The sequence below is a fragment of the Panthera uncia genome, assembly GCF_023721935.1.
Source record: "Panthera uncia isolate 11264 chromosome B3 unlocalized genomic scaffold, Puncia_PCG_1.0 HiC_scaffold_1, whole genome shotgun sequence".
In the NCBI taxonomy this organism is placed as follows: domain Eukaryota; kingdom Metazoa; phylum Chordata; class Mammalia; order Carnivora; family Felidae; genus Panthera; species Panthera uncia.
In genome coordinates, this window is record NW_026057582.1 from 116,751,826 (window position 1) to 116,766,333 (window position 14,508).

Genomic DNA, 14,508 nt, shown 5'->3' on the forward strand with positions numbered 1-14,508 from the left:
ATTTCCTTTAGGTGTGCTGTTAGATTTTGTATTTGGGATTTTTCTTGTTTCTTGAGATAGGCCTGGATTGCAATGTATTTTCCTCTCAGGACTGCCTTTGCTGCGTCCCAAAGTGTTTGGATTGTTGTATTTTCATTTTCGTTTGTTTCCATATATTTTTTAATTTCTTCTCTAATTGCCTGGTTGACCCACTCATTCGTTAGTAGGGTGTTCTTTAACCTCCATGCTTTTGGAGGTTTTCCAGACTTTTTCCTGTGGTTGATTTCAAGCTTCATAGCATTGTGGTCTGAAAGTATGCATGGTATAATTTCAATTCTTGTAAACTTATGAAGGGCTGTTTTGTGACCCAATATATGATCTATCTTGGAGAATGTTCCATGTGCACTCGAGAAGAAAGTATATTCTGTTGCTTTGGGATGCAGAGTTCTAAATATATCTGTCAAGTCCATCTGATCCAATGTAGCATTCAGGGCCCTTGTTTCTTTATTGACTGTGTGTCTAGATGATCTATCCATTTCTGTAAGTGGAGTGTTAAAGTCCCCTGCAATTACCACATTCTTATCAATAAGGTTGCTTATGTTTATGAGTAGTTGTTTTACATATTTGGGGGCTCCGGTATTCGGCGCATAGACATTTATAATTGTTAGCTCTTCCTGATGGATAGACCCTGTAATTATTATATAATGCCCTTCTTCATCTCTTGTTACAGCCTTTAATTTAAAGTCTAGTTTGTCTGATATAAGTATGGCTACTCCAGCTTTCTTTTGGCTTCCAGTAGCATGATAAATAGTTCTCCATCCCCTCACTTTCAATCTAAAGGTGTCCTCAGATCTAAAATGAGTCTCTTGTAGACAGCAAATAGATGGGTCTTGTTTTTTTATCCATTCTGATACCCTATGTCTTTTGGTTGGCGCATTTAATCCATTTACATTCAGTGTTATTATAGAAAGATATAGGTTTAGAGTCATTGTGATGTCTGTATCTTTTATGCTTGTAGCGATGTCTCTGGTACTTTGTCTCACAGGATTCCCCTTAGGATCTCTTGCAGGGCTGGTTTAGTGGTGATGAATTCCTTCAGTTTTTGTTTGTTTGGGAAGACCTTTATCTCTCCTTCTATTCTAAATGACAGACTTGCTGGATAAAGGATTCTCGGCTGCATATTTTTTCTGTTTAGCACACTGAAGATATCGTGCCAATCCTTTCTGGCCTGCCAAGTTTCAAAGGAGAGATCAGTCACAATTCTTATAGGTCTCCCTTTATATGTGAGGGCACGTTTATCCCTTGCTGCTTTCAGAATTTTCTCTTTATCCTTGTATTTTGCCAGTTTCACTATGATATGTCGTGCAGAAGATCGATTCAAGTTACATCTGAAGGGAGTTCTCTGTGCCTCTTGGATTTCAATGCCTTTTTCCTTCCCCAGTTCAGGGAAGTTCTCAGCTATAATTTCTTCAAGTACCCCTTCAGCACCTTTCCCTCTCTCTTCCTCCTCTGGGATACAAATTATGCGTATATTATTTGTTTTTAGTGTATCACTTAGTTCTCTAATTTTCCCCTCATACTCCTGGATTTTTTTATCTCTCTTTCTCTCAGCTTCCTCTTTTTCCATAACTTTATCTTCTAGTTCACCTAGTCTCTCCTCTGCCTCTTCAATCCGAGCTGTCGTCGTTTCCATTTTGTTTTGCATTTTGTTTAAAGCGCTTTTCAGCTCCTCGTGACTGTTCCTTAGTCCCTTGATCTCTGTGGCAAGAGATTCTCTGCTGTCCTTTATACTGTTTTCAAGCCCAGCGATTAATTTTATGACTATTATTCTAAATTCACTTTCTGTTATATTATTTAAATCCTTTTTGATCAGTTCATTAGCTGTTGTTATTTCCTGGAGATTCTTCTGAGGGGAATTCTTCCGTTTGGTCATTTTGGATAGTCCCTGGAGTGGTGAGGACCTGCAGGGCACTTCCCCTGTGCTGTGGTGTATAACTGGAGTTGGTGGGCTGGGCCACAGTCCGACTGATGTCTGCCCCCAGCCCACCGCTGGGGCCACAGTCAGACTGGTGTGTGCCTTCTCTTCCCCTCTCCTAGGGGCGGGATTCACTGTGGGGTGGCGTGGCCCATCTGGGCTACTTGCACACTGCCAGGCTTGTGGTGCTGGGGATCTGGCGTATTAGCTGGGGTGGGTAGGCAAGGTGCATGGGGGCAGGAGGGGCAGGCTTAGCTCACTTCTCCTTAGGTGATCCACTTCAGGAGGGGCCCTGTGGCAGCAGGAGGGAGTCAGATCCACTGCCAGAGGTTTGGCTCCACAGAAGCACAGAGTTGGGTTTGCGCGGAGCGAGCAAGTTCCCTGGCAGGAACTGGTTCCCTTTGGGATTTTGGCTGGGAGATGGGCGGGAGAGATGGCGCTGGTGAGCGCCTTTGTTCCCCGACGAGCTGAGCTCTGCCGTCCGGGGGCTCAGCAGCTCTCCCTCCCTTTGTCCTCCAGCCTTCCCGCTTTCTGAGCAGAGCTGTTAACTTATGACCTCCCAGACGCTAAGTCACGCTTGCTGTCGGAACACAATCCATCTGGCCCCTCCACTTTTGCCAGCCAGACTCGGGGGCTCTGCTTGGCCAGCGAGCCGCCCCTCCGCCCCGGCTCCCTCCCACCAGTCCGTGGAGCGGGCACCGCCTCGCCGCCCTTCCTACCCTCTTCCGTCGGCCTCTCATCTGAGCTTGGCTCTGGAGACTCCGTTCTGCTAATCCTCTGGTGGTTTTCTGGGTTTTAGACAGGTGTAGGTGGAATCTAAGTGATCAGCAGGACGCGCGGTGAGCCCAGTGTCCTCCTACGCCGCCATCTTCCCTCCCCATCTTGCTGGTGGTATTTTGATAGGGATTTCATTAAATGTGTAGATTGCTTTGGGTAGTATAGGCATTTTAAAAATGTTGGTCTTCCAATCCAAGAGCATGAAATTTTTAAATTTCTTTGGGTCATCTTTAATTTCTTTCTTCAGTGTTTTATACTTTTCAGAGTACAGGTCTTTCACCTCTTGTTTAAGTTTATTTCTAGGTATCTATGTTTTTGGTACAGTTGTAAATGGGATTGATTCTTGATTTCTCTTTCTGATGCTTTCATAATTGGTGTATAGAAATGGAAGAGATTTCTATACATTGATTTGTATACTGCAACTTTACTGAAATCACGTAGCAGTTCTAGAAATATTTTGGTGGAGTCTTTTGGGTTTTCTGTATAGAATATCATATCCACAAATAGTGAAAGTTTGACTTCTTCCTTGATAATTTGGATGCCTTTTATTTCTTTTTATTTTCTGATTGCTATGGCTAGGACTTCCACTATTATGTTCAATGTGAGAATAGACATCCCTGTCATTTTCTTCACTGTAGAGGTAAAGCTCTCAGTTTTTCCCCATTGAAGATATTAGCTGTGGATTTTTCACATATGACCTTTATTATGTTGAGGGATGTTCCCTCTAACCCTACTTTGTTGAGGGTTTTTATTATGAATGGATATTGTACTTTGCTAAATGCTTTTTCTGCATCTGTTGAGAGGACCATATGGTTCTTATACTTTATTTTATTAATATGATGTATCACATTGATTGATTTGTAAATGTTGAATCACTCTTGCAGCCCAGGAATAAATCCCACTTGATTGTAGTGAATGGTTCTTTTAATGTGCTGTTGGATTTGATTTGCTAGTATTTTGTTGAGAATTTTCACATCCATGTTCCTCAGGGATATTGGCCCATAGTTCTCTTTTTTAGTGGAGTCTTCATCTGGTTTTGGAATCAGAGTAATGATGGACCCATAGAATGAGTGGAAAATTTCCTTCCATTTATATTTTTTGAAATAGTTTGAGAATAATAGGTATTAAGTCTTCTCAAACTGTTCAGTAGAATAGGACTCCCCTATGAAGCCATCTGGTCCTGGACATTTGTTTGTTGGGAGGTTTTTGATTACTGATTCAATTTATTTCCTGGTTATTGGTCTGTTTAAGTTTTCTATTTATTCTTGTTTTAGTTTTGATACTTCACATGTTTCTAGAAATTTATCCATTTCTTCCAGGTTGTCCAATTTGTTGCCATATGATTTTTCATGATATTCTCTTATAGTTATTTGTATTTCTGTGCTGTTGGTTGTTATTTTCTCCTCTCATATTTGTGATTTTATTCATTTGGGTCCCTTTTATTTTTTTCTTTTGATAAGTCTTGCTAGGGATTTGTCTTAACTTTTGCCAGAGAACCAGCTCCTGGTTTCATTGATCTGTTCTATTATCTTTTTTGTTTCTATATCACTTATTTCTGTTCTAATTTTTATTATTTCCCTTCTTCTGCTGGCTTTAGGCTTTGTTTGTTGTTGTTTTTCTAGTTCCTTTAGGTGTAATGTAAGTTGTTTATTTGAGATTTTTCTTGATTCTTGATACAGGCCTGTATTGCTATATACTTATGTCTTATGATCTCTTTTGCTGCATCCCAAGTGGTTTTGGACCATAGTGTTTTCATTTTAATTTGTTTCCAGGCGTATTTTTATTCCTTCTTTAATTTTCTTGTTGACCCATTCATTTGTTAGTAGCATTTTGTTTAACCTCCATGTATTTGTAGTCTTTCCAAATTTTTTCTTGTGGTTTACTTTAAGTTTCACAGCATCGTGGTCAGAAAATATGCATGATATGATGTCAGTCTTTTTGTACTTATTGAGGCCTGATGTGTGACCTAGTATGTGGTATATTTTGGAGAACGTCCCATGTCCCATGTGCACTTGAAAAGAATGTGTATCCTGCTGCTTTAGGATGAAATGTCCTGGATATATCTGTTAAGTCTGTCTGGTCCAGTGTGTCATTCATAGCCATTGTTTCCTTGTTGATTTTCTGCCTAGATAATCTGTCCATTTATGTAGGTAAGGTTTTAAAATTCCTTACTATTATTGTATTACTTTTAATAAGTTCCTTTATGTTTGTTATTAGTTTTATATATTTGTTTTCTATAAAGCTGGGGGCACAAGTATTTATAATTGTTAGACCTTCTTATTGGATAGTCCCTTTTATTATAGTGCCCTTCTTCCTCTCATGTTACAGTCTTTGGTTTAAAATCTAGTTTGTTTTAAATAGGTATTGTTACTTTCACTTTCTTTTGACATCCATTGGCATGACAAATGTTTGTCCATCTCCTCACTTTCAGTCCAGGAGATTTTCCTGGATTATGTAGATGGGCCTAGTGTAATCACATGGGCCCTTAAAAGTAGGAGTGAAGACAGAAGAGTCAGTTTGAAGTTTGAGAGGGACTTTACCTACCATTGCTGTCTTTGATGATAGATGAAGTTGGGGGGGAGCGGTCATGAGCCAGGAAGTTTGAATGGCCTCTAGAAGCTAAGAACAACTCTTGGATGACAGCAGCAAGGAAATTGGGACCTCAGTCTTTTTTTTTTAATTTTTAATTTTTTATAATTTTTTTGCATGTATTTATTTTTTGAGGGACATAGAGAGACAGCACAAGTTGGGGAGGGGCAGACAGAGAAGGAGACACAGAATCTGAAGCAGGCTCCAGGCTCTGAGCTGTCAGCACAGAGCCTGATGCAGGGCTTGAACTCAGGAGCTGTGAGATCATGACCTGAGCCAAAGTTGGACACTTAACCCACTGCACCACCCAGGTGCTCCAGGGCCTCAGTCTCAAGGCTGTAAGGCATTGAATGTCGGCAACTTGAAAGAATAAAAAAACAGATTCTCTCCTAGAGCCTCCAGAAAGGAATTCAGCCCTGCCAACACCTTGATTTTGTCTTGATGAGGCTCTAGTGAGAAATGTAGCTGAGCCCGCTATACTTCTGATATATGAACACTGTGATATTAGAAGTAGGTTTTATTTTAAGCCACTACACTTGTGGCAATTTGTTATGGCAGGTATAAAAAACTAGTACTATTTTTATGTCTATAGAATTGATAGACATGTCATTGTCCTTATTCTTGATATTGGCAAATTTTGTCTTCTCATGTTTCATCTTATTCAGATTGGCTAAGGTTTATCAGTCTTCTTGATTTTCTCTAAGAGCCAACTTTTTGTGGCATTGATTTTCTCTAATATTTTTCTATTTTCTATTTCACTTATTCCTGCTCCAGTCCTTATTCGTAGTTTTCTTCTACTTATTTTGGGTTTTATTTGCTCTACTCATTAAAATATGTGCAGACTATTTTAACATAAACTTCACAAAAGAAGATCTATGGATGGCAAATAGCTACATGAGAAAAAAGTTCATCATTAGTCATTAGAGAAATACAACTTGAAACTAAAATAAATACCCTTCATACTCATTGGAATGTCTAAAATTAAAAAAGGCTGACCCAGTGTTGAAAATGTGAAGGAAATGGAATTCTCATATACTGTTGGTGGTGTTGTAAAATGTTACAGCCATTTTGGAAAACAGTTTCATAGTTTCGTGAAACACAAACATCCTATAATATTAATCTATCATATGATCAACTAGTCCATTCCTAGGTATTTTCCCAAGGGAACTGAAAACATAGGTACATACAGATAATTGTATATGAAAGTTAATAACACATTCATTTGTAATAGTCAAATAATGGAAGCAATCCAAACATCCCATCAACAGTGAATAGATATGTACACTGTGTCATGGTCATGCTATAGCATACTACTAAATAATACAAAATAATGAGCTATTGAGCCACACACCAACCCTGAAGAATCTTAAAATAGTTGTGCTGAAATGGAAGCAATCAGACAAAAGAATGTATGCTGTATGATTACATTTATAGAAAATATAGAAAATGTAAACTAATCTATATTGAAAGAAAAGATGTATTCCTGGGCATAGAGTAGGGTAACAGGGGGAGAGAGAAGGGATACAAGAACGTGGACATTAGTAAAATGCTAGGGATAGTGAATATGTTCATTATCTTGATTATTGGTTTTATGGGTACATATATTAGCCAAAATATAAATTGTACATTTTAAATATGTTTAGTTTGCAGAATATAAATTTTCTTCAATAAAGAAAATGATCAGAAGATAAAATCTTAGTGTGTTAGCATTTGAATTACATCTATGTCGGTATGTCCACTTATTTGTTTTCCAGGGTGGATTGCTATTATGGGTGCCATCTGGTTGCTAATTTTAGCTGATATCCATGATTTTGAGATAATTCTACATCGAGTGGAATGGGCAACTCTTCTGTTCTTTGCAGCACTTTTTGTTCTAATGGAGGTAAGACTTTAGAATTCTTGCAATGTAATCCTTTATCTGACTTTTATGTTTCATACTTTATTGTGCGAATGAAAAAAGCCTAAGTCTATAGTCTTTCCACTTATTTAACATGGGGGAAATGATGGAGTTTATAAATAGACTATTTTAAGTTAAACCAGGTTTTATTTCAGCCACCTAAATATTTTCTGATAAATTGTTTATTTGGTTGTTGTTTTAAAAATTATCTTTGTGATTTATAAACTTGCTCTAATTTCATTTTCCATAAAGTAGAATTTGCTCTAAGTTGTGTTTAGAGCTGAGTGACTTGTTACAGGAAATTGACAGGGTGATATTATCTTGATGATCTATTTCATTTTGTGTAATATTTAACTAAATATTCTATGTTATCATGGAAAAGACTACATAAAAAAGAAGAGTGAATATTATTTTGGTAATAGTTGTTATGAAATGTATTCAAAAAATTATTCACATTATTATTCAATCTTGAGACTTGATTTATGAACTTGTGTCCTCTTCAAATACAAGGTTTGCTGAAATAGAAAAATACTACTCCCTAAAGGATATCTCAAGCACACCAAATATCTCACATTAATTAACTTACTGATGGTAGACCCATTTGGTTTTAATTCTTCTGTGTAATAAAACTTTGATACTCCTCCCACCATTGTCTTTAAGACAGGGCCTTTGAAGTTTTGTAATCTACATCTTTGCTCCTAATGGATTGTGTAGATGTAATCAGTCCCTCCAAGTCTGTGGGGGTTGTGAATTATATTCTAAATCCTCAGTTTCACACTCAAAACATTCAGCTTTTTTTTTTCAGGGTGTTCTTTCCAAACTGAACACATAGAATATGGAGGGGAAAATTCTGGTTACTGTTTTAATGATTGGACTTTGAAAGTCTCTGCCTCAAATACATGTTTACTCCAGGTATAAATTTCTATCTCATCTGGGTTTTGGGCATATTTTTCCATATTTTATACTTCACTTTGTTGATGTAGTAAACAATGGAATTTTAAAAACAACTTTATTGAGGTATAATTTACATATCATAATATTCACATGGTAAATTTACAATTTAATGATTTTAATAAGTTTAGAACATTTCCATCATCCAAAAAAGATCCCACATGTCTATTTACGATTAATTCTAGCTCTTGACTCCAGATTTAGGCAATCACAATTTTTTTCTGTCTATTTATTTGCCTTTCCTATACATTTCATCCAAAGGAATCATATATAGGAAAAATCATAGTTTTTTCTGTCTGCTTTCTTTAATTAGAATAATGATAATAATGTTGGTTCATCCATGTCTTTGTATGTATTTTAGCTCATTTGTTTTATTGCTGAATAGCATTCCACTTTGTGGATACCATTTGATGAATATTTGTACTTTCCAATTTCGAACATTATGAATATTACTATCATAAACATTTGTGTAAATTTGTGTGTAAGTCTTCATGTGGAATATATTTTCATGTCTTTGAGATATATGCTAGGTTTTATCATAAGTTTAGCTTCTTAAGAAACTGTAAAAATGCTTTTCACAGTGACTGTACCATTTTACATTCTCACTGGCAGTGTAATAGTATTCCAGTTTCTCTACAATCTCACTATCACACTTTGCCTTTCTTTTTTTTTTTAATATATGAAATTTATTGTCAAATTGGTTTCCATACAACACCCAGTGTTCATCTCAAAAGGTGCCCTCTTCAATGCCCAACCAACCCTTCCCTCCCTCCCACCGCCCCCCAAAAACCCTCAGTTTGTTCTCAGTTTTTAAGAGCCTCTTATGGTTTCGCTCTCTCCCACTCTATCCTCATTTTTTTTCCTTCCCCTCCCCCATGGGTTTCTGTTAAGTTCTCAGGATCCACATAAGAGTGAAAACATATGGTATCTGTCTTTCTCTGTATGAATTATTTCACTTAGCATCACACTCTCCAGTTCCATCCACATTGCTACAAGGGCCATATTTCATTCTTTCTCATTGCCACGTAGTACTCCATTGTGTATATAAACCACAATTTCTTTATCCATTCATCAGTTGATGGACATTTAGGCTTTTTCCACAATTTGGCTATTGTTGAGAGTGCTGCTATAAACATTGGGGTACAAGTGCCCCTCTGCATCAGTATTCCTGTATCCCTTGGGTAAATTCCTAGCAGTGGTACTGCTGGGTGATAGGGTAGGTCTATTTTTAATTTTTTGAGGAAACTCCACACTGTTTTCCAGAGTGGCTGCACCAGTTTGCATTCCCACCAATAGTGCAAGAGGGTTCCCATTTCTCCACATCCTCTCCAGCATCTATAGTCTCCTGATTTCTTCATTTTAGCCACTCTGACTGGCGTGAGGTGATATCTGAGTGTGGTTTTGATTTGTATTTCCCTGATGAGGAGTGACGTTGAGCATCTTTTCATGTGCCTGTTGGCCATCCGGATGTCTTCTTTAGAGAAGTGTCTATTCATGTTTTCTGCCCATTTCTTCACTGGATTATTTGTTTTTCGGGTGTGGAGTTTGGTGAGTTCTTTATAGATTTTGGATACTAGCCCTTTGTCCGATATGTCATTTGCAAATATCTTTTCCCATTCCGTTGGTTGCCTTTTAGTTTCCTTGATTGTTTCCTTTGCAGCACAGAAGATTTTTATCTTCATGAGGTCCCAATAGTTCATTTTTGCTTTTAATTCCCTTGCCTTTGGGGATGTGTCAAGTAAGAAATTGCTGTGGCTGAGGTCAGAGAGGTCTTTTCCTGCTTTCTCCTCTAGGGCTTTGATGATTTCCTGTCTCACATTCAAGTCCTTTACCCATTTTGAGTTTATGTTTGTGAATGGTGTAAGAAAGTGGTCTAGTTTCAACCTTCTGCATGTTGCTGTCCAGTTCTCCCAGCACCATTTGTTAAAGAGACTGTCTTTTTTCCATTGGATACTCTTTCCTGCTTTGTCAAAGATTAGTTGGCCATACTTTTGTGGGTCTAGTTCTGGGGTTTCTATTCTATTCCATTGGTCTATGTGTCTGTTTTTGTGCCAATACCATGCTGTCTTGATGATGACAGCTTTGTAGTAGAGGCTGAAGTGTGGGATTGTGATGCTTCCTGCTTTGGTCTTCTTCAAAATTACTTTGGCTATTCGGGGCCTTTTGTGGTTCCATATGAATTTTAGGATGGCTTGTTCTAGTTTCGAGAAGAATGCTGGTGCAATTTTGATTGGGATTGCATTGAATGTGTACATAGCTTTGGGTAGTATTGACATTTTAACAATATTTATTCTTCCAATCCATGAGCACAGAGTGTTTTTCCATTTCTTTATGTCTTCTTCAATTTCCTTCATAAGCTTTCTATAGTTTTCAGCATACAGATCTTTTACATGTTTGGTTAGGTTTATTCCGAGGTATTTTATGCTTCTTGGTACAACTGTGAATGGGATCAGTTTCTTTATTTGTCTTTATGTTGCTTCTTTATTAGTGTAGAAGAATGCAACTGATTTCTGTACATTGATTTTGTATCCTGTGACTTTGCTGAATACATGTATCAGTTCTAGAAGACTTTTGGTGGAATCTATCTGATTTTCCATGTATAATATCATGTCATCTGCCAAAAGTGAAAGCTTGACTTCATCCTTGCCAATATTGATGCCTTTGATTTCCTTTTGTTGTCTGATTGCTGATGCTAGCACTTCCAACACTATGTTAAACAACAGCGGTGAGAGTGGACATCCCTGTCGTGTTCCTGATCTCAGGGGGAAAGCTGTCAGTTTTTCCCGATTAAGGATGATATTAGCTGTAGGCTTTTCATAAATGGCTTTATGATGTTTAAGTATGTTCCTTCTATCCCAACTTTATCAAGGGTTTTTATTAAGAAACGATGCTGAATTTTGTCAAATGCTTTTTCTGCATCGATTGACAGGATCGTATGGTTCTTATCTTTTCTTTTATTAATGTGAATTATCATGTTGATTGCTTTGTGAATATTGAGCAAGCCCTCATCCCGGGAATGAATCCCACTTGATCATGGTGAATAATTCTTTTTATATGCTGTTGACTTCAATTTGCTAGTATCTTGTTGAGAATTTTTGCATACATGTTCATCAGGGATATTGGCCTGTAGTTGTCTTCTTTTACTGGGGCTCTGTCTGGTTTAGGAATCAAAGTAACGCTGGCTTCATAGAATGAGTCTGCAGGTTTTCCTTCCCTTTCTATTTTTTGGAACAGCTTGAGATGGATAGGTATTAACTCTGCTTTAAATATCTGGTAGAATTCCCCAGGGAAGCCATCTGGTCCTGGACTGTTATTTGTTGAGAGATTTTTGATAACTGATTCAATTTCTTCGCTGGTTATGGGTCTGCTCAAGCTTTCTACTTCCTCCTGATTGAGTTTTGGAAGTTTGTGGGTGTTTAGGAATTTGTCCATTTCTTCCAGGTTGTCCAATTTGTTGGCATATAATTTTTCATAATATTCCCTGATAATTGTTTGTATCTCTGAGGCATTGGTTGTAATAATTCCATTTTCATTCATGATTTTATCTATTTGGGTCATCTCCCTTTTCTTTGTGAGAAGCCTGGCTAGAGGTTTATCAATTTTGTTTATTTTTTCAAAAAAACAGCTCTTGGTTCATTTATCTGCTCTACAGTTTTTGTTTTATATTCTACATTGTTTATTTCTGCTTTGATCTTTATTTTTTCTCTTCTTCTGCTGGGTTTAGGGTGTCTTTGCTCTTCAGCTTCTATTTACTTTAGGTGTGTGCTGTTAACATTTTATATTTGGGATTTTTCTTATTTCTTGAGATAGGCCTGGATTGTAATGTATGATTCCTCTCAGTACTGCCTTTGCTGCTTCCCAAAGCGTTTGGATTGTTGTATTTTCATTTTCATTTGTTTCCATATATTTTTTAAATTTCTTCTCTAATTGCCTGGTTGAGCAATTCATCTTTAATAGGGTGTTCTTTAACTTCCATGGTTTTGGAGCCTTTCCAGACTTTTTCCTGTGGTTGATTTCAAGTTTCATAGCATTGTGTTCTGAAAGTGTGCATGGTATGATTTCAAGTCTTTTATACCTATTAATGGATGTTTTGTGACTTAGTATGTTATCTATCTTAGGGGATGTTCCATGTGCACTCGAGAAGAAAGTATATTCTGTTGCTTTGGGATGCAGAGTTCTAAATATATCTGTCAAGTCCGTCTGATCCAATGTATCATTCAGGCCCCTTGTTTCTTGAATGATCCTGTGTCTTGATGATCTATCCATTGTTGTAAGTGGAGTAGTAAAGTCCCTGCGATTACCACATTCTTATCAATGAGGTTGCTTATGTTTGTGAATAATTGTTTTATATATTTGGGGGCTTCCGTATTCAGTGCATAGACATTTATAATTGTTAGCTATTCCTGATGGATAGACCCTGTTAATTTTATATAATATCCTTCTTCATCTCTTGTTATAGCCTTTAATTTAAAGTCTAGTTTGTCTGATATAAGTATGGCTACTCCCGCTCTCTTTTGACTTTCAGTAGCATGATAAATAGTTCTCCATCCCCTCACTTTCAATCTGAAAGTGTCCTCAGGTCTAAAATGAGTCTCTTGTAGAGAGCAAATAGATGGGTCTTGTTTTTTTATCCATTCTGACACCCGATGTCTTTTGGTTGGAGCATTTAGTCCACTTACATTCGGTGTTATTATTGAAAGATATGGGTTTAGAGTCATTGTGATGTCTGCAGGTTCATGCTTGTAGCGATGTCTCTGGTACTTTGTGGTCCTTGCAACATTTCATTCACAGAGTCCCCCTCAGGATCTCTTGTAGGGCTGGTTTAGTGGTGATGAATTCCTTCAGTTTTTGTTTGTTTGGGAAAACCTTTATCTCTCCTATTCTGAATGACAGACTTGGTGGATACAGGATTCTTGGCTGCATATTTTTTCTGTCATCACATTGAATATATCCTGCCATTCCTTTCTGGCCTGCCAAGTTTCAGTAGATAGGTCTGCTACTACCCTTATATGCCTACGTTTGTAACTTAGGGCCTGTTTATCTCTAGCTGCTTTCAGAATTCTCTGTTTATCTTTGTTTTTTGCCAGTTGCACTATGATATGTCATGTAGAAGATCAATTTAAGTTACGTCTGAGGGGAGTTCTCTGTGCCTCTTGGATTCAATGCCTATTTCCTTCCCCAAATAAGGAAAGTTCTCAGCTATGATTTGTTCAAGTACACCTTCAGCCCCTTTCTCTCTGTCTTCTTCTTCTGGAATTCCTGTGATGGGGATATTGTTCCATTCTATTGCATCACTTAGTTCCCTAATTCTCCCCCCATACTCATGGATTTTTTTTATCTCTTTTTCTCAGTTTCCTTTTTTTCCATAATTTTATCTTCTAATTCACCTATTATCTCCTCTGCCTCTTCAATCTCCGCTATGGCTGCCTCCATTTTATTTTGCATCTCATTTATAGCATTTTTTAGTTCCTCATTACTATTTTTTAGTCCCTTGATCTCTGTAGCAATAGATTATCTGCTGTCCTCTATGCTCTTTTCAAGCCCAACGATTAATTTTATGACTATTATTCTCAATTTTTGTTCCATTATATTGCTGAAATTGGTTTTGATCAATTCATTAGCTGTCACTACGTCCTGGAGTTTCTTTTGAGGAGAATGCTTCTGTTTCATCATTTTGGCTAGTCCCTGTGCTAGCTCCAAACTGCAGAGCACTTCCCCCTGTGTTGTCCAGAGAAACTTGTGTTGGTGGTGGGGCCACAGTCAGACCCAATGTCTGCCCCCAGCCCACCGCTGGGGCCACAGTCAGACTGGTGTGTACCTTATTTTTTCTTCTCCCCCACAGCAGGACTCAATGTGAATTGTTGTGACTTCTGTCTGAGCTACTTGCACAATGCCAGGTTTGTGGTGCTGCTATCATGGGATCTGGCCAAGGGCATATTAGCAGCAGTGGATCTGCAAGGTGGACAGGGAAGGGCAGTGCAGCACTGGGAGGGAGGGAGGCCAGTCAGAGGGATGGATCCAAAGAAGTACAGTATTGGGTGTTTGGGCAGTGCAAGCAAGGTCGGTGACTGGAACTGGGTCCCTTTGGAATTTTGGCTGGCAGATGGGAGAGGGAAATGGCGCTTGCCAGCGCCTTTGTTCCCCCACCAAACTTTGTCCTTCCGGGGCTCAACAACTCTCCCTCCTGGCATCCTCTCACCCTCCCAGCTCTCTGAGAGCAGAGCTGTTGACTTTTAACATTCTAGATATTAATTCCCGCTGGCTGTCAGAAGTCACAGAGTCTGGCCCCTCTGCTTTTGCAAGCCAGACTGAGTGGGCTCTGCCTTGCAGGGCAGGCTGC

General features: G+C 38.2%; 1 protein-coding gene across 1 annotated transcript in view; it reads left to right on the plus strand.

The window, feature by feature from the left end:
• The window catches only part of OCA2 (OCA2 melanosomal transmembrane protein), a 481,450-nt gene that overhangs the window by 235,822 nt on the left and 231,120 nt on the right, over positions 1-14,508 (plus strand). Inside the window, exon 15 of the mRNA XM_049614148.1 lies at positions 7,075-7,202. Within this exon, the coding sequence (XP_049470105.1) occupies positions 7,075-7,202 (128 nt within the window). The remainder of the gene's footprint in view (positions 1-7,074; positions 7,203-14,508) is intronic.